The sequence below is a fragment of the Antedon bifida genome, chromosome 1 (genome assembly GCF_963402885.1).
Source record: "Antedon bifida chromosome 1, ecAntBifi1.1, whole genome shotgun sequence".
In the NCBI taxonomy this organism is placed as follows: Eukaryota; Metazoa; Echinodermata; class Crinoidea; order Comatulida; family Antedonidae; genus Antedon; species Antedon bifida.
The window spans coordinates 22,295,350-22,317,818 of NC_136226.1; the positions used below are offsets into that span (position 1 = coordinate 22,295,350).

The 22,469-nt window shown below is 32.9% G+C and overlaps 1 protein-coding gene across 1 annotated transcript; it reads left to right on the top strand.

The window, feature by feature from the left end:
• Window positions 1–4,714: 4,714 nt before the first annotated feature.
• LOC144845629 (uncharacterized) lies at window positions 4,715–17,610 on the top strand. Its single transcript, XM_078703067.1, has 11 exons — window positions 4,715–4,850; window positions 7,821–7,954; window positions 8,218–8,359; window positions 8,928–9,094; window positions 10,515–10,672; window positions 11,186–11,296; window positions 13,907–14,380; window positions 14,594–14,750; window positions 15,453–15,624; window positions 15,906–15,997; window positions 16,824–17,610. Exons 1-11 carry the CDS (start codon window positions 4,800–4,802, stop codon window positions 16,891–16,893), a joined length of 1,728 nt encoding a protein of 575 aa, XP_078559193.1. The 5' UTR covers window positions 4,715–4,799; the 3' UTR covers window positions 16,894–17,610.
• The last annotated feature ends 4,859 nt before the right edge of the window (window positions 17,611–22,469 follow it).

The following is a 22,469-nucleotide window of genomic DNA, read 5'->3' on the forward strand; positions in this document are numbered from 1 at the left end:
GTCGCGTGCAAACACGACTCTGTTGGTCGGTCGGTCGGTAAACACTAACTCAAATTTGAGCAGGCGACTGCAGCCATGTATATGGTTTATTTTTAGGGTACTCTGACTGGCATGTATACATTATCATGAGTGATTTATTGATTAGCGTAATAAACGTGTATTACATGAGATATATAACTGGTCCTTTTAAGGTGATTCATATTAATCTTGTCAAATTATTGGCTTAAAAGCTATGATTCTTACTTATTTTACGATGGGAAATGTCGGGAGGTTAATACACTAGTGGCAAGCTATTGACAGGCTCCATATGTCGGTGGTCCCATGAGGACTACTCATTCAGAAGCTAAAGCAAGCAGCAGTTATAGTATCTAAGGCCGACAGTTTTGCGGCTTTGTAAACTCGACTATAATTTATAGATCCAGCTGCTGGACCCAAAAAACGTCTGGGAAAAGAGAGTCTATGAGGGCTCACGGTTGAACGATTTTGGATTCTCGCCCTTTGATTGGTTGACGCGAATCAACAGACTGGGAAGAATGTTCTCACTTGTACCGCCGTGAAGTCACGTTGTCTCTAGAGGGTCTTCAGTTGCATGCCTACAGGCTGAGGTCACACAGCACATTAAAGTTCAAAATTGACCATTTTTAAATGGGCATGTGATTTATAATTAAAGAACTATCTTTGATTTGTATGTATTTTTGCGATTAAAGAACATCTTTTTAATAATTATTCATAAATATATATGAAGAAAGAACAATGATTAATTTTAAAATGTCGAGCTGCGTTTTTTGTAAGATTGTTATAACGGCAATTTAGAGAAAGAAACCATGAAACTGCAATATCGGAATCTATGGCGCGCTAAACCAAGCCAAAATCTAGTGAGTTTAGTGTCACTTACTGTGGAACCGATATAGGTAAATTTCCTTACAGCTTCTAAGGGTTATATTTATATATGTACAGTGTAGCTGTGGTGAAATTACGGGACCCACATATATTTTTTGGGTATGATGTTATCAAAATAAAACTAATGAAGATAAACATTTTAGAAATAGGCCTAATGCTTTGAGCAGCAAGATATAAGATTTGGAAGAAAATCAGACTCTTTTCAATTTGTATATAGGTTTGACAAAAAAGATGAAAAACTAATTTTTATATAATGTCACAACATCCGATAGGCAGAATGTTTATATGAATTCATATCTAAATCTCAGCAGTTTTCACAAAATGTTATACACGTCAAGGTAATTTTGAAGAGCTATGAGATATTAAAATATAAGGTGAAATTAAGCGACCTATATGTTTTTCAAATTTTTCAAAATGAAAATTATGGCATCTCATGTGAAAATAATTGGTTGAACAAGCACATATTAACATTTGAGAGAAAATCGGGCACAGATAAGCGAGATACGCGTTGAACATGATAATTTATGACAAAAGAGATCTCAATCGAGATTCGAATCCGGACCTTCTGCTTGATATGCAGATGTCCTAACCATTAGACCACTGGTATTGTTCAAACCCGATTGGATAGCGACTCGATTAACATTCTCGGCGTGGTGCGGCGGAACTGCACGAGTCCCTCAATTGTACGCACGCGCACCAGAGATCAAATTGATACGCCCTAAGTAGTAATATAGATAATATATTGCTCAAAGATTTGCTTTGTTCACTAATAAAATACTATTATATCATCACGTATAAAACGCTTCTCTATAATGTGGATATTTACGGTATGTTATATCCATTAATCCATGATTTTGCATACTTTTTATCTAAAATTATCTAGATGTTTGTTCTTTTAGCTTAGGCCGATCTATATATATATTATTCTGGGTGATGTTGTATAATTATAGTTATTCACAGCACCTAATTAATCATATACTTATTCCGAAAATTTCAGAACCATCTGCATCTATGTTCTCTCCTTATAATTCTTGGTATACATAATAAGCTGTGTCATTGTGACAATTCATACTCGATGGGTCAAGTAATTTTAAAGATTTAGCTGCAATGAGACAACCAGGGTCATTACCGGTATGATAAACATTACATTTAGACTTCAAGTGTTAAAACGTGTTTTACATTTGGGTCAATGGATTGGAGATTAGTTCGGGGTTTTCCACCAACAATTTAATGAAAATGTCAAAACTTTACAGAAAACAATTTTTATGGTTTATAAAATATTCTGGTCGTGCGCACCAAAATGACCGGATATATAGTAATTCATTACAAATCACTTATTTATTAAGAAAGCGGTTTAACACAACAGCCTACGGATTATAACGGTTTTGTGCTACCTTTGCTGCGCAGGTTATTTAGCCATGAAATCATATTAAACCCGTTCGAATATTTTTTTGTAAAATTGCAAATAAAAAAAATCTAAAAACCAAAAGCAAATATAGCTAGACAAATCCAAAAGTAGCTATAGCAAACACATCATTTTAAGGCAATATAAAGCCAACAAGTCAAAAATTGTTAATACCTATTTATTTTATTACGCCAAAGTAAAAGGTATGTAAATTATTGCTTTAGGCCTATATGCTTTTACCCGCTTTATTTGCTTTATAGCAATGCCAAAACTAGAAGGCAACAAAGTACTAGGAGAGATTATTTAGAGGGTTAAATTCAGTTAATAGTTTAGACAGATTATTAGAGGGCTAGGTTCAGTCAATAATGTAGAGAAATTAATAATTAGAGAGATGGGTTCAGATCAGTTGATAGTTGGAAGAGCTTATCTATACAGGGTTATGTTCATGAGACGGCTCTGTTGAGATTATACACGGTACGTTCAGTTGATAGTTCATTTTACTAGATGGTTCTCGAATACACACATTTCAGCGTAAAAACAATTAAACTGGCGATTTCAAATGTAGGTACGGCGCAGGACTATAATACGTTCACAGGAACGAATACATAGACACGGTGATTCGTATGTAATCAACTAAATTTAGCACCCTGGGAATACAAAATGAGACAAACCCAATTTGTGTTTTTGTATGTAACATTAGGGTTGAGGGAAGAGGATGGATGCAAAGAGGAACAATTTTTAAATATATTCTTTTATACACTCAGTATTGAAATATTTGTTTTCATGTTTTATAAATAATATACCACTAATAAAACATTTGCGATTTAATACTTTGTTATTAATTAATTAATTAATTTGTTTTATTTATTTTATTCAGTTCACAACCAACGGCGAAGAAATCGCCACTAACAGGTTGAATCTAAACATAATAAACTATAATAATATATTTATATTAACAATAATATAAACATTAAAACTGTCACTGTCATAGTCGATTGAAATAGTAAAGTATGTAACGTACACCACTACGACGTTTATACAAGTTTTTGTAATTAGGCCTAATAATTAATACAAACGTTGAAAAGCAACTGTCAGTAATAAAGTTTATTTGTATACGTGTTTATATCTAACAGTACCCACACTCACAGTGAGAAATTTGCGCTTCAAATGGCGACCAAAAATGATTAATATGTATTTACAGTATATATTGTCAAAATGTGATATACACTACTTATAACTATACAGTGTATACCACGATTGGAAAACACCCCTATTTGGGGCAAATCGTTGAACCGTAAATTCTTTTTAATAATTTAGTCAATAACTAATTATCTAACTCAACTTAGTAAACAGGGTTACATCAAGTGGTTAAAATCAGTACCATCAGTACGAACCAACTTTATATAGTAAGTTAATAGTTAAGAGAGATTATTTAGAGTTTAGGTTAACTTGATAGTTCAGAGAGAATATTATTTACAGGGTTAGAGGACTGTAGGTTAAAAACCATCATAAAGCAGTGCATGCCGCCTAAAGCAATGCAGTACTCCAGATAGTGGCAACTATTTAGAAGCAAATACATTCAAGTTCATTTAATTTGTTGTTTACTAGATTTTGCTGTTTATTTTCGGTGTTTGTTTTCGGTTATTTTCAGTTGTTGTTATTTAGACTGACCGCATGTGTACGACAAAGAACCGTTGACTACATCCGTAGTTTTTCAATTTGTCTTGGGTTAGGCCTGCGTTTATGTACATTATATAAAATATAGGACAAAATATTAGACTAATGTAATATACTATTTTCTCTACCGTATCATCATCATCAACAACATCATCGAGTACATTAGCAAATTCTCGTGCTTTTCAAAATGGACCTAACATAAAGGTGTCCAATCATTCGTTTAAAAAAATGCCCTTTCGCACATTCGCAATTATTTGTTCCATCGTTCCCAAGGCTATTTATGCATTTTCTCTGTTTAACCGATTCTTTACATATTGCCATGACTTTTCTGTAGGCCATACACAGTCGATTTTATATATTGGTGTCTTGTTATGCTTATATACAGTAAGTCTATACGATCAAAGGGATTAATCAAAAGAAAACTAATGAAAGTAAGATAATGAAAAAGGAAACATAACAAGGGGTATGTAGCTATAAGGCCTACACTACTACCATTTTTCATTTACATTTGTATCCATGGTCACGTGCCAACGAAAATAAAGTTTTACCTATTGTGTGTAATACGCCCTATACTAATGTAGTAATCCCATTCATTGGAAGGCAATACAGGTACTTATCTTATCAAAGGACGTATTGTGTCATATCTTCTCCAATCACATGGACGCTCTCTGTAGTATAGAGAGCGCTCTATACGAGTCTCAGTATAGTATACTATATTGACTGATACAGCGCAGACACTACCGAACCGAACGCCCATCACTGTACAGCACTGCAATACTCATTTTTCTAGCATAACAATATTTCTCTTGGGATTATAATGATTTCCAAAATTTACCTCGCTGCTTGTATAATAAACTCGTTATGCGTGGTAAGTACCGTAGGTTGTATCAATGTATACAACGTGCTTCGTTGTAATCTTCATTAATATTACTAATGTTCACTAGAGGCTAGACACTAGAGTCTACATATTATATACATACTTCTGTAGAGCAATAAGTATGCCTGCCTCTGAGAGGCTCGTCATTGACTGGTAGATTGCACAATTCTCCATAATATTTCGCATTATGCTTAACGTATATATTCCATCTTTATGATACAATATCGTAATACAGCACAATCTTGGGGAACCCCACCCCTCACTTAATTAAATACTCCTATGCAATTCATTCTGTCATTAATGAACTGTCTCGTATTATCTTGCTTGTGTCACTGACACACTATAATTATTATGCACATGTATGCCTACACTGAAAGCTCAATAATATATGATTTATATAAATCAATTATTATGAGAAAAAATAAACAATCATATAGGCCTAAAATTGGAATAGTTAAATTCCTCTGTGGCAATCGTATTACAGTACCACTTTGAATTGAAAATTATTTCATACAAAACCAATTATTTTAATTCCTGCAAGATGAATTGAGTGTTTTCAATGAACGTGATTTTGTAAATAAAGATTTTGTAGGCCTATATTACCAACCTTAGATTATACATGTAGGCTACGTAGGGAATAATTTGATTGCGACATCCACTGTTTTTAGTTACATTCAAACTATTATGTCTCTTAATATAAATTGCATTGTCATAAGTATAATTAATAACACAACAAGGAGTAAAGAGAAAGAATAGTAGGCATAGGAAGTTTTTCAATGAGGGCTTGTTTTGTTAACCCGAATAACGTGTACACTATGTAAATCCTATGACACTTGAATTGTTGCCCTTTACACGTTATATTTTGTTATTGACAGTAGGTACAAGTCTGACGTATTGACTAATGGGTTATTTAAAGTATTCACATTTATGATATATGCGTTTCGGTTAATTAATGTAAGGGGGAGGGGGCGCACTAACGCAAGGAAGGATATTTGAATGTATAATTTGTGTGAACCTTCACTCAAAACTCATAGTTGGGTCGTTTAGTGTGACACTATAAGACAAGTGACAATTGTAATTACTGCACCGATTTCTAAAATGTGTCATACAAGTCTTCAATAGTTGGTATTCCTTTTCGCTGTCACTGACAAGCTTTGGTATTCCTTTTCGCTGTCACTGACAAGCTTTGTATACCATAACGAAAAAAAATACGGAGAGGAAGTTCCTCCATTATACGTAGGCATATTACCTATGTATGGTAGGCCTACTGTCATTAGGTAGGTTCAATGTCAATGGGTGGTAGGTTGCAGCCGACTTAATAAAATTATTATTTTGCTAACATTATATGAAAAACGATATGTATACAAATACTGATAATATTTAATAGCACAGTGTGGTATATAATTTGACCCAGTCTGCAGTCTTAGTGCCAGTACGTCCATGGTACATACAGTACTATTTAAATTGAAGTGATGAAAGGAAATTGCATAGTTTTGTTCCGATATGGTTTCTTCCGGTTTCAGCTTAAAACTGCATTTATCCGATTTCTTATTATTTCTACAAATTGCATCAGACTTTTCAAACTTGATGTAAGTTATAATTGTTAACAAATACATTTTAGTATCTGTTGTATACTTCTTATACTGTTATATCAACAGTAGTTTATGTACACATCATCCGTATTTTATTACCGTTTTAGTTAGAATGAGCGTGGTCGGATGCAAACAATATTTAAATTTAAAATTATTTTATAAATATACAGGTTTCTAAGAAATATATAATTTACAAAATTAGATTGAATTGAATTAAAATTGTACAAGGTTAATAGGATTTTAAAAAGAAGGATTTTCCATAACCAGAAAAAGTACTCACTCATCGTACAAGTAACAAGTACGCTACAATGACAGTTTTCACATTCAATTCAGGATGTAATCAACTCCATTGCATTATTCCAGTGTCAGTCTGTTCCACACTCCAACTTACATACTACTGGTATTATATTAAGTAGGCTTTTTATTCTTTTACCCATCCTAGTAAAATCTAAGCTTCCTTTACAATTATGATTATTTCCGCCGTAATGTAATCAGCTTCCTGTGTACAAACACTGTAAAATAAGAAATAACAGTATAGAATCAGGGTAAAAGTTATGAAGAACAAGCCAAATCTATTGATCAATAATTATTAAGCATATTCAAGCTTATAAGCATATATTCATATAGGTTATTTTTTTTCTTTTTTTTAAATTCAGTATAAATATGCAAAAGAAAAACAAAACCGACACAGCGGTGACATGAGGCAAAATAAATTAAATTTAAATTAAATTCTCAAAAGGCAATATAGGTTATCAGCTTCTTGCTTTCCTGACGAAATAAACATTTGACAAAATGTTTATTTAGAGAAAGATACAAATCTAAAAACGTATTGTTCATAATATCGAAGACATCATGGTTTTTTTCTATTGCAAGTAAGCACCGATAAAACGAATAGAAAATCATGGTCCATTATTAAAGTATTACTAAAACAGTGTTTTGTACTGATGGTTGGCACAAGTCTAAAAGGTCACGGTCATTTGTTCAACATTTGGTCGGAATTCAACATTTACAGCAGTGTGTATTATTCCTATATAAATTACATTACTAGTGTATGAATGATTCAGTTCTTCAAGATTATTTTTATTTTAGTATGTAATTTACTTCTGAATTGTGTGTAGGCCTACCAGCCTTACTATTATGAGAATGTAAAATTCCTTGTTTATGATGATCCTCGCTCTAACCAAAAATATGAATTATGCAATTCCTTGATAGTCAATAATTTAATTATATACCGACCATGTAATTAATCATAATAGTGTATTATGTTCGAAATTTGGTATCATTATTTTATATTTTTTAAGGATTGCTCTAATTATGTAATTATTTGATAGCACTTATTCCTACTATTTTCATTAATATTTGATATTAGATTATTGGCCGTTGTTCACTGATAGTGGAAATCGAATTGGTGTCTTTTACAAGCGATGGCCGACTGGATCATAGTGGTATCAGATGTGATAACGGCAAGTGTGACAACTACTTTAAACTATGTGTACTAAGGAGGTGAGCTCGAGAAACATTGACACAACGTCAAGGATGTGGTGGTATTATTAGCGACACCCATGTCTATTTCATTTACACAAATGCGTACGATACGCCAGCCTTACTCCATCCGTACGTGTGCTCAATTTGAATTGTGAGCATGTAATGTTCATCAACATGATTCTATATATTAAATCATGAAATCATACTTCCGCATACTTTTTTACTTTAATGTTCTTTTATAATGATAAATATATAATATACGGAATTTGATATTTTTTCAGTGATATTGCAGACAATTGTGTTAAAACTGATATTGTGTATCGCAATAATGATAACTTCACCTTTCCGTCTGAACTGCCAAATCACAACTCGTCATTGCCGTCAATACCAAATCCATTTGAAATACATGTCTTAGAATGGCCGGTAAGTTTAACCAATACTATTTCCAAACCTTAGCAAAACACTATATCAGCCATTAAAAAGTACCTCCGAGTTGTAAACTTATTTTTAGGGGAAAAACCAATATAAGCACTGCATCCGTTGATATTAACACCCTTGTGTTTCAACCAACATCTTGAATTTAAGTAATGCTAGTGTTGAAAGATATGAATTGTATTGGTTTTTGGTGACATGGAATGTTGTTAACCGGGTATAACTAGTTATGTATTTCAGCGTACTATGTTTACACATTTTTCCAGATATATACATGTTTTGTTATAAAATATTAAATCACTGTTGGTATAGGCCTACGGTGGTTGCAAAAGCTTTATATTACAGATTCGCTAACCCGGAGGTAATAGGGGAGGTTATATTATAGGCATATGTACAGTAGTGAGGTTTGACCTTTTTGTTAAGGCCAAGTAATTGTCACATCTGGGTTTTGATTTTTTTGTATCAGGAAAGTGTTAAAAACTGTATTAATTATAATTCTGAATATTATCACCTCGAGTGTACTTACAGAATAAAAAAAAAGCGTCATTGTTTTTTACAGAGTAAAGATTCCGATAAAATAATCACAATAGAAGTTCATGATTGGGACAAGAGAGAAGACGATCTTTTATATCGTAATAGTACCAACATAAGTGATATTCAAACGTTTGGAAGTGATTCAGAAGAGCCACAAGTACGTGTGTTGCAAAACAGTAACGGAAAAACCAGGTAAATGCAAATTAATCGACGATGTATGTATATTTTCTTCTCACCCAGACTGGTTGCTATCTCAAGTCGTTTTCTCTTCCTTTCTCATAATAATTTGTTGTTCAAATATTTGCTGCGAATTCGAGCCTCGACTATGCGATCTTATTTTATTCTAAAGCCGTAGGCTCAGTATGCGCCAAATCACATAAAAGAACAACTCATGTAGAAACTAAAAGAAAGGTATTTATACCCGAATTAGCAGGTAGTATTTTCAATCACCTCAACTATTGTCATCTCCTAAGGGTTATACATTAATATGCTCATGGATCAAAATCAACACACTTTGCATGGCACTTACAAAATGTACATATTTGATTTATAACGATTGTACATGTTGATGTTTAATATGTATAATGACCTTAAACTTCGTTAATAAGTCAAGGTCTCATAAAATTAATAACACTTTAAACGTGGGAGCCAATAATTAAATTTCTAACATTGTATCACCATGTCAACTAATGTTGATGAAGGGAAAATAAATTCTCAAAGAAAAATTTACCAATAAATATAACCTGATTAAAAAATGAAATAGGATAATTTGATAATTTGTCTTGTTTCATGGTAAAACCCTTTTTCAGTGGTTAGGATTAATATTCATGAGCTTCTTGGCATTTCCTGTTTAGTATATGATACCTCTACCAATGATTCTAAATATGCACTGGCCTTGGCTAGGCTAGGCTTAACTTAGAATGAGCCTCCTAACTTTGATCAAATTATATTCATTTCTTCTCAGTAGCCCTTTATAAACATTCCCTCTCATTTCAACACTTGTTATACTGGACAATTATCATAAAATGTAATAATTTCATTGTGTTTTGTCTGAGTGTACAATGTTTATTCCATGGAGGTCTCCCTGGTTTTCTCTCGCGATGTATTTTTATGAGCTAGGCCAAACTCCCTAGCTACTGTAAGTCTTGCTGTATTTAAAATTGGGCCAGAATCAATTTTTCTGTAAAAATGATAATTTCATGAAAATTTAGACAATTGTTCGTATTGTCTCATGACTACAACATTTCTCAGTGGCATTCGTGTGTTATGGCTTGCGTTATTTACCGGCGTTTGACGTTACCGCCGCTGATATGAAACAGTTTATAGACTAGACATGACATCGTACTAGAATCGCTTTATAACTTAATGTAGGGTTTAGGGTTAATCATACAATACGTACTTTTCTAGGTGCAATTTTGATTGAAATAAAATTAATCAACATAAGATTAGGCCTATCATTAGTGGCGAGACTCGTATATTTAAACGCAAATTTCTTGGTCGCTTGTATTAGTGATTCATGTTTACAAAACCTGTGCCCTTGACTTGTGTCTCTACAAATGGTGCTGCAAGAATTTATTCCTGATGACAGATTGTGATATTTTAAATTTTTCAGAACTACAATAAAAGTTCGGTTATATTGTGAAGTTGGTTTTACTGGGCCTGGATGTTCACAGAGAGATACAGAATGTCACTCAAATACTTGCCTCAATAAAGGAAAATGTATCGAGACTGGGAAACGTGTCAAATGTCATTGTGCAAGTGGTTTCACAGGTAAAATTCAGTAATTTAATATTAATAATAATAATAGATTGTTTGCGGACTGTACATGTATCGGGTGTAGTTTTATGATTTGGTGTCCAGTTGACATGGTCATTTTGATTTTTAATTTATTTATTTAAAAAAATACCAATAATACATTACCAATTGAAGTATTCTTTTCAATTTGAGACAAAGCAAAGGCCTATGTGTGGCCTCTTGTAGCAAAACCCTCCGGCAAAACTTGACCGCTACCATAGTCTCAATCCCGTCAATGACCAATTGTAGATTTATAAAGCCTAGGAATATTGTTTTAGATAAAAGGTGGGCCTTCAAATACTTCTTTTGATACAAGAATTGTATGAGTAATTTTTGTTGATCTTTTTCAAAAGCCTTTCATAATATTCATGCAAGAATGATCAATGATTGAAGCTGAAATCTTGAATGAAATAACGATTTTGCCATATGTACACGTGATTGAAATTTCCGTTGGCACATCCTTTATGGTACACTCTTTAATGTTTACAGGAGACCGATGTGAAGTTCGTCTGGATCCATGTAAACTAGGAAACTGTAAATATGGAAATTGTACATCTGCATTAAACACATATACATGTGAATGTTTTCCGGGATACTCAGGTTAGTCAATGTTTATACATCTTTTATATGAAAATTCAGAAATTCGATAACGACCCTCTACAAATCAAACAATTGTACTGTTCTGTGAACAGGATCGTATTGTAAACTAAACATCTTATTTATTTTCTGAATTATGTTATCCTGCATGTTTAAAATTTTGAAAAATACAATGGACGGGTGTAGATCCATTTAAAATGGTATAGACCTAGCTCATACCTAAATGATGTAGCTCATACTACACAATGATGCAGATCCTTCTACAAAGATGTAGCTCCTACTACAATGGTGTATACCACAATGATGTAGCTTATTTCAAAGAATAAACCGTATCAGTAAAATGTATCGGCTTAAATCAGTCCATGTATTTACCTAGACTGTTTTAAGCTGATTTCTTTTATGTCTCGTATCTTTAGTATCGGATCAAGTACTAATGCATGCACATTGTTCATCAATATCGGGTTAAGTTATTACAATAGAACCATTGGTTTCTCAAATTCCGTTGCACATTTATTTAATGTATTTACTGTAGGCCTATCAAAGCGCGAGTTAATTACAGCAGGGAATTGTAAAATAAATAAATTATTATTATTAATAATTACAAACGTTGAGAAGCAATTGTTAGTAATAATAATATGTTTATATATCTAATAACAGTACCCACACTTACAGTAAGAAATTTGCGTTTCAATAGGCGTATATATAAAGGTATATTAAATCTATTAAAATAGTATTGTGTTATGAAATTTGGGTTGTCTTTAACATTATGATGCTGTATTCGAGCTGGTTGACCGGTTTTCAGCTATTAAAAACGATTATTGTAGAAGGAGATAGGTAAATGCATCCTCGTATTATTGTGTGCGGGTATTTTTCAGCATGGACATCCTCCATTAGAAAGTGTATACCACGATCGTTAAAGCTAATTTCGTTTTAATTGTCAATAACTAATTATCTAACTCAACCTAATTAGTAAACAGGGTTACATTATGTAGTTAAAATCAGTACCGAAAGTATGAACCAACTTTATATACCATCGAGTAAAAATTCTAGAAGTAACGCCCGATTTACCGAATTTTGTCCGTACGTAAATTTATATATAGATTCAGATTTGTGTACGACGTGAATATCTGATAATGCGCGGCAGTTGTAAGCCTTTGACAATCGACATTGTTTAAGGTGTACTGTAAATGGCGGATTATTTAATACAAGTTTACTTCAGGCCAACAGGCCTGTTATAAAACAACAATAAGTCAATTGTTCGTTAAGAGATAATATGTAATTCGTCAAAAGTCTGACTATTCAATTCAACTCGGCTCCGTCTCGTTGAATGAGTTAGCCTTTCAGTGAACATATTCGCCCCATTCATTCACTTTCCTTAATTAGGGTATTCTATCCAAGGAGATATTTGTACGAATATCGTTTGATTTCATGTTTTAATTATACTGCTATTAAAACAGTACGGTACAGTTACCAGTGAGCTACGTTATTTTCAACCGTGAAAACATCCATAAAAGTGATTGAACTTAAAATTTAGCATCAGTATTGTTTAAACTAATCGTCCTTTTTGGGTTTTCCTAAATCAACCAAAAAAAATCGTCTTTAGTAAAATCTTTCTCACACGAAGATTAATCTTAAAGCTTAAACAATTGTTGTGAAACGCACTCGTTTAGTTAATTAATTTAGATGCTTACCTCGAAAAAAAAAATCTCAAGGAAAATTACTTTAGAATAATATGCATTCATAATGACATGTATTGAATCTGACTTTCTATAAGTCAAGTGAACTTTAGGCTTCTTTGTGTGTCTCCCTATGTTTTATTTTGTAGGCTCTTTCATTACATAACCCTCATTCATGCCTTCTTTTGTATCATGCCTTTTAAAATACGCTGAAGTTGAAATCCTGCAACCTCTTATTATTAACTTACAGCCAATTCCAATCGAGACTTTAAGCCGATTAGTAAATCTTCAGTAAGCCCACTTTCAGATTATGTTGGAATGTTGATTTTTTTAAATCTGTTTTGAGTATAGTTAATCTGTGCTTGAATCCTTCCTAATTAAGTTGAAAACCTACTTTTGATGTTTGTAAACCAACCGTGCTTTTAGTCTGTTAACACAGCAGTAGAATTCCATGCTCAGGACATTGTAATCATAACAAAGTATATATATAATACTGTATGGAAGAGGTTTTTAACGCGTTGTTCTCTGTTGTTAGATTGGAAAACGGGATAGGTAAGCTCCACTTTATCAATAAATAAGAATTCGGGTTGGAATTTTCAAGAAATTAAGAACAAAATGAAAAAAAATATATAAGTCATGGAAACTACACTATTATTCGTCTAGGCATGGAATATTACTCCATGGTTCAGGTTACTATTATAATCGCTGTATCGTTTCATGTTTAAAATCGTGACCCAAGAAATGGAAAAATTATTGTCTTATAAAAAGATAGTAGGCTTATGTCAAACAATAACAAACACATGTTCTTGAAATGCGTTCTTATGAAAGTTGATGGTATACTTTTGCAACTTTTATTTTGTGTCGTTTGCTACATTTTTACACCGTTGGATTGTTTTTGAAAAGTATAATTGTTACCGTATATTGTATATTATTTTAGGTGATGACTGTGATCAAGATATTGATGAATGTGACACGTCTCCATGTCAAAATGGAGGAAATTGCATTAACCTTCAACCTTTGTTTAAGTGTCAATGTCCTTCAGGAAGATATGGTAAGCTTTGCGAACACGACGCTGATGAGTGTACGAGTAACCCCTGTTTGAATAACGGTATATGTACCAATAGTATTGATCACTTTAATTGTGAGTGCATCGCTGGATTTCAAGGAGAACTATGTGAAATCGACGTTGATGAGTGTGATAGTTCACCCTGTATGAACGCTGGTATATGCATAGATGAAATCAACAGTCACAAGTGCGTTTGTCATGAAGGCTTTGAAGGACAGTTTTGCGAAAATAACATTAATAAATGTTCAAGTTCTCCATGTTTAAACGGTGGGACGTGCGTCGATGACGTCGGTACGTTTACGTGCATATGTCAAGACTCGTTTGTAGGAGAACGATGTGAACTAGGTGAGTTCGGTGATTTCACTAAATAAAGCTAAATTCACGCCTTTTTCGTTTTACGCTGTTTTGTTAAAATAATGGAAAATCACGAATAATATTCAATAGCGCCGTATTTCTTTCCGTGAAATTAAGTGAATGTAGTTTATACTGTTTTGGCTTGCGTGACCATGCCATGTACCTGTAAACATATGTAAATCAATTTTTGTTCTTTTTCTTCAGATTCTATGGAAAGTGGAATTGAGATCTCGGTTAAAGATACAAATAAGTTAGATCTGACAGAATTAGAAACGAAGTTTTCAAAATTGATCAAAGAACACGTTCCGGGAACAGAAGATGTAGTCGTTCAGACATTTGTCCCAGCAAACCAAAATCAACAGTGAGCATGCATTTTCTTTCTTTTAAAACCCTTACTAATGTCAACATTATTAAATAGGTGTATCAATACCATAAACATATTGTACACAAATAAAATGGATTAAGTATTTAAATAATCGTTAAGACTAGATACAAAACATCGGGATTAACAAGCACAATATCGTTTTTAGCTATAATGATAGTACCGTAAGCCATTCATTTGCTTTCACGTTGTAGACATAATTATAATAATAGTACAATTGGTTACTTGCATATTGAGAGTATAATAAACACTCACATGCAATTACCTCTCACGAGACACTACTGTAATGTGAAGTGTAAATATTAATTATTTTAAGCCTCTCTGGGAATTACTTTTTAACCTACAGACATCATCAATTTATGCATTATTTAATATTATCAGTTAATGGGCCATATATTATAACGTCAATATACATTATAATAGGGCCATGGTGAAATAAGCTATTTTTTCATGGTAGGCCTATTTCAGGTTTTAACGAAAAAAAACAAACACCATCGTTAACATCATGAGAAAACTGTTATCTTGAAAAGTACGGAACATTGTTTGTTGCATGATGTTAACATAACACATTCTAAATAGCGTGATAAACGAAGGCATACAGTGTAATAATAATACAGGGTATTACAGGTTTTTGTTGACAAAGTTTATCACTAATGAATAATATTGATCTCGTATTCCTAGTGACGATCTTACTCAAGTGGTATTTGTGATCTACATAAACAATACAATGATAGCGGAAAGTGATGCTGATAAAATAATAAACTCAATACCTGAAGGTGAACGAGCCAAACTTATGAGTCCTAATACAATAGCCGAAGACGACGACAACGGGAGCGCTAATACAAATACGGAGGTAAGGCTGTTCTTCGTATGAATTAGTAAGGCATAGGCCTATAGATTATATTGACACAAATGTAATGTTAACATTTATGATTCCAACATTTTTATTACTATTAGGTGATTGAAAATGTTAGCTTTTCCACATACAATTTTATTTATTAACTGTTTAATTAAGTAACTTTCTCTATTTTGACTCTCAGAGTTCATGTCATAATTAACACGATGCATTGATACATTTTAATATATGTTAATATTAATCATTCATAGACTGTACACGTTGATTATATTTTGCAGGTATCTTCCGACAAAAATCTTTTGGAAGGAATGATTTTAGGGATTATTGTGTTCCAGGCAGTAATAATACTCCTGATCCTTGTACGGTGGAGGTGAGATATTTATTATGCGACACATTCGTTTACTACAGCACTTTGTATCAGCGATATCCCTGAAATGAGGCCGTTTTAATCGATATTTTTGTTATGGCACATTTTACAAATTAGAACCGTTGTTTAAAAAAAATTGTGTGACATTCATTCTTTCATTTGAACTTGGATGGTGTGAACCGAAAAGGAAAACCACTGAGATCGCTTACTAAGACGTACAACTGGGAATTATTTTTTAATGCTGTGATATTCAAAATAATATTATCGTATAGCCGTTGGCCGGACCTTTTAGAAAGAGGAGTGGTTTGACGTATTTTGAGAACATTTTAATCGATTATTTAAAATATGTTCACAGTGAAAGAGCTTGAAACACCCACCTTGCTATTTCAATACACATTGCACGAGGTCCTGGCCCGTTACTTCCGTGTTGTGGGACATACAGGACATTTAATTTAATTTAGATTAGATATGTTACATGTTTATATTCCCCAACAGAAAATACTCGCGGAGTGGGATAGCCCTTTACCTGGCACCACCACAATTTGTTTTTGTGATCCAATGTTTAGTCTCTACCGCTCACTATGTCGGTTGGTCGGTCGGTCGGTAAACACTTGAAGCACGCGACTGCAGCCATGTATATGGCCTTGTTGGTTTAAATGAATACCTATAAATAATCGTTATGTGACATTAAAATGGCATATTAAATATATATATTTATATTTTCAGGGGGACAATTATTATATCTAAAATGTATACGTGATTTTAATTGTGTGCCATCCCCCAGTTTCACATCTTTTTATTATGTCTACTTTTTGTTTCTTATCCACAGGAGGAATAAAAGGTATGTGACTGTTGAGAGGCAAGATGAACCTAGGTCGGAAGAAACATCACCAGTATAGCAGGTTTTCTGCACACAAGATGAATCCTGTAATCTTGAAAAACATGGCAGTAATTCTCCCTTCCGACATGACACGCTTACCGATAATCCGTAAATATATTGCATGTGTTATCTTAGTAGTGTATCAAACAACAAATTTCCGATTTTATACTGCTTATGAATATTGAACAATAACATTTTGAAGGTCATCACTAGAGTCCACCATTCAAAGTGACGCAACGTAAAAGTTCGCATGATTAAATTATACCGTACTGATCGAATGAAAGCAGGGATGTAATATACCTCACTCAAGAGAGGTTACAAAATGATGTATAATTTATATGGTAATTTTCAAAGTTAATGATGACTAATAAAATATTAATTATAAAAAACGTATTTATGCCTGAAATAACCCATGATATGCTATGTGAACAATTCTCATATTAAAATCTATAATAGTTAGTAATCTATATAATTGCAATCGTAGGCGCTAACTACTAAAAAAAAGGATAAATACAGGAGTATTTTGTTATGTAGTTTATTTATTATTATTAGGCCTATTCGCGTTTGAAATAACATGGTTTATAAAATTATTCTGTTCATTTTCTGTAAGTCAGCTTTCTACAAATATATACATCGTACAAGAATAACAATAATTCATTTAAAGCTGATAGTGAAATGTAGAATAATTGATATATGTTTTGTCACCTTGATTTAATATTAGTTATGGTAGAATTTGTTAGCAAAGCAAAAAAAAAACAAACCCCACTCCAGCAACTAGAATATGCGTTCAGATCATAACGTAGATCGTCGTAGATATAATTTCTTTATATTTTATTAATAACGTTTTGTATAAATACAGCATAGGCCTAATGCTCCAAAATATGTACAGTATGTATAATGTAAAATAGTGTTTGTATTATAATTTTAAATATATTTATAAATAATTTACGTTATTTTATGAGGAATAAAAATTGAAAATATCTTAGCAATACTGTATGTTTGGCTTATTATATTCCGTTTAACAACCGCCGACCCTAAATTGCAGAACACTGTAGGCGTTCAATAACACAACCCCCATTTTTAGTCGACTCTAAACACTAACTCTAACTTAAGGTATATTGCCTTGTTAGTCTGGCGCTGGTTTCATTACATTCTGTAGGCCTAGTATTAGTAAAACAAAAAAACATCTGACAAAATTAAAAAGAACTCACCGAACGAGGCAAAGCCGAGTTGAAATATAAAACCTTTCATCGTTCACGAAATGCCATTATTTGTACCATTGCACGAATATAAAACATGCATTATTTGTTTTATATAACATCTAAATAGATTCCTGTCATTTGATTCAGATTGAACAAAAAGTAAGCCTATGCCTACATTGATTCACATTGTTGAAAGAGTAAAGTTTGGTTTTTAACAATATATTAAATATTAAATTCATGGGGATTTTATAAACACACCTACTGTATAGTGTTAAAAATCTTAGGCCTAGCTAGGAAGGCTAAAGCGCATAGGCCTAGGCTAATACTAACAGGCCTAGCTAGGCTAGAAAGACAGCGATACCATACGAAACATTGAGAGGCAACTGGAACTCATCTAGGCTAATTTTGTATTTTTCCAACGATTACACCCTCTTGTAGAGATGTTCCCATTAATTAATCAATCAAAATCATACAAACGATCTAAAGCTAATTCAATAGCCTTTTTTGGTCTAAATAATTCGTACATATCTCTCCAAAATGTATTTCCAGCGCGAAACCAGTCATACATTTAATCTTCACGGCGGAAGTACAAAATAGGTGGCGCTGTTGTATTTCAAAAGCAATACAGTAGTATAAAGAAATATTTTTCTGTGTTTTTACGTATATATTTATATCTAAATATTTTTAAGTCATCCTATAATTGGCGATTTCTCGCTGTTGAATGTAGTTGAAATAAAATAAAAACAAGGCCATATACATGGCTGCAGTCGCGTGCTCAAGTTAGTGTTTACCGACCGACCAACCTGGACCAACCGACCGACATAGTGAGCTGTAGAGTAGAGTAGAGACTAATAAACAAAGGACGTGTCGATGCAAAGTGCCGCATTGCGTAATCGCAAGTGAGAACTGACGACGCAACAGTGCTGCAAACATCACAGTTTGAATTCAAGCAACATGGCTAGGCAGGTAAGAACAGAGAAAAACGAAAGAACCAAGCAGGTTTAATTTTCACGGAATAACAAAAAGATTTACCAGCAATAAATGGAAATGGACGTATCGAAGAGTTACACAAGATGAGTTAAAAAGTTGAGTCATTTTACTTTTTACATTTTGCTTACGATTACCGTTTGAATTTAATTTTGAGATATATTTTAATGTTACGTTTTTGTTATATTTGAAGTGTTTTTTATGGGGAGTGTTTCGCTGTACGAAAGTTTAGTGCGAGACAACAACAAGTTGTATATATATATGATATAGATATATGATATATATATGATATAGATACTATGATATATATATATATATATGGTTTCAAATTAATTAATTAAATTTCAGTATATCACCGGGCGGTTTAGAATTAATGTTCTTTGCCTGATTTGTTTATATATATAAAAGTATCTCTTCGGAGATCCCGCCTCGTGAATAAAAATACTGTAAGATGAGGGCGTATCAATTTGATCTCTGGTGCGCGTGCGTACAACTGAGGACTAGTGCTGTTCCGCCGTACCACGCCGAGAATGTTAAAGAGTCGCTATCCAATCGAGTTCGAACAATACCATGAAAGCCCCAGTGGTCTAATGGTTAGGACATCTGCATATCAAGCAGGCGGTCCGAGTTCGAGTCTCGGTTGGGGCGACTTTTTCTCATTCTCACAGATTTCCTCATCTTTATCGTTTCAAATTAATTAATTAAATTTCAGTATATCACCGGGCGGTTTAGAATTAATGTTCTTTGCCTGATTTGTGTATATATATATATATATATATATAAACAAATCAGGCAAAGAACATTAATTCTAAACCGCCCGGTGATATACTGAAATTTAATTAATTAATTTGAAACGATAAAGATGAGGAAATCTGTGAGAATGAGAAAAAGTCGCCCCAACCGAGACTCGAACTCGGACCGCCTGCTTGATATGCAGATGTCCTAACCATTAGACCAATATATATATATATATATATATATATAATTTGAAACGATAAAGATGAAGAAATCTGTGAGAATGAGAAAAAGTCGCCCCAACCGAGACTCGAACTCGGACCGCCTGCTTGATATGCAGATGTCCGACTTTTTCTCATTCTCACAGATTTCCTCATCTTTATCGTTTCAAATTAATTAATTAAATTTCAGTATATCACCGGGCGGTTTAGAATTAATGTTCTTTGCCTCTTGTGTTTATATATATATATATATATAAATCATACTGTAAATTATAGAAACAGTGCTCATATTCGGAACATGATCTCATAATCGCGTCGAGCATAGCTCATTGTTTATATCTCTACCAAGCTACCTTCTTTGTTTTCTACTCTTATTCAGTCTCCACCCACTATTCAACACGCTGTTTCTATTGTTATATTTCTTTTATTCCTGTCCACCCAGGCAGCACTTGCCAACTCATATGCTATGACTTTATCCAAATTCCCTCACTTGCACTGATGAAGGGCTAGTGTTGCCCGAAAGCTCTGCTAACTTTTCTGGCTGTTTACATTATCGTTTTGATTTAGCTTTTCGCTTTTTTATTTGTATCTCCATTGAGATCCAGCCACTGATACCCACAGCATTGTCATTTTTTTCAGTAATTTGCCTTTGGATTTATATATATATATATATATATGATATACTGTACTTTGCCTGATTTGTTTATATATGATATAGATAAAAATAAAACAGACAAATTTCTTGTTTCTGCCTCAAAATAAAATATTTATTATACTAGTACTTTCGACCATAGGTCATCATCAGGTACTGATGATGATGACCTATGGTCGAAAGTACTAGTATAATAAATATTTTATTTTGAGGCAGAAACAAGAAATTTGTCTGTTTTATTTTTATACATGATCCTGCCTATGCAGCACCTATTTCTTTTATGATATATATATATATATATATATATATATAAACTCATCAGGCAAAGAACATTAATTCTAAACCGCCCGGTGATATACTGAAATTTAATTAATTAATTTGAAACGATAAAGATGAGGAAATCTGTGAGAATGATATATATATGATCCTCTACTTTCTGCTATATACATATATAGTATGTTGTTTTGTAGAGCACTCTTCATTTCGAAACGGTGCATTTTTGTTGTGAATACTATTAGCATTTTGCAAAGCACGCTCGTTGAGCTTGTGCACTCTTTGTGTTCATAATCAGTGTACCATGTCCCGCATACCTGGCTAAGCCTATATTGTGCCAGTTCTGCGGTACATTTCATTTCGAAACCTGAGCTGCACTGACGAGATCTAATAAGATCGAAACAGTAATGTCTGCAGATTGGATATTACGCTCCTCTACTTTCTGCTATATACATATAATAGTATGTTGTTTTGTAGAGCACTCTTCATTTCGAAACGGTGCATTTTTGTTGTGAATACTATTAGCATTTTGCAAAGCACGCTCGTTGAGCTTGTGCACTCTTTGTGTTCATAATCAGTGTACCATGCCCCGCATACCTGGCTCAGCCTATATATTGTGCCAGTTCTGCGGTACATTTCATTTCGAAACCTGAGCTGCACTGACGAGATCTAATAAGATCGAAACAGTACTGTCTGCAGATTGGATATATATATATATATATATAAATTTACATTATGTGATTCTATCAATGTTACTGTTCAGAACATTAATATTTCTTTTCTGTTATCCACCTTTTTTCATAATTTTCTAATATTTTGTTTTTGTTCTATAATTCTCAACATCTAAAATTGTAAACACTTAACTAATAAATGTACTGTAGAAGATACATTTACTAATATATATATTATTTTCGGTATGTATTTTTTAGATATAAAAATATTAAAAATGCTTTTCTTACTCCTGTGTCTAGTTTGATGTCTCATGGTTATATTTGTTTGCTTATCTTCTCGTGCGTTACTTATGTTGCGTTATGTTTCTTTTTTGTTTTAAATATTAATTTATACAATTTTTAAAATTATTTCATATAAGATAAAATGTAACTGCCTATGGGTATTATACAACAATATTATGTAAATATCCGTATATTTATACCTGTAGTACATAACTATTCTCATACATACAAACATATATATTTTAAATAATCAGATTCACATAAATATAAATTATAACAGGCGATTAAGGTAAGATCTATTATTTTTTCCGCCATAAAAAAACGAGACAGTTATCCGATCCATTTGTTTACATTTTTCAAAGTATGTGCTTTGTAAACGCAGAAGCATCCAATAGAGAACATGTGGTCGACATATACGTTTCCTGTACCTAGCACAATGTTTCGATAATTTGCCTCGATGTCATTGTATAAAATCATTTTGTTATACCAAAGTTGTTGATGTAATATATCATCATAACATAATTGACGTTTAGTCATACCACAATTAAGTTTGACTAAAATACATAGTATAG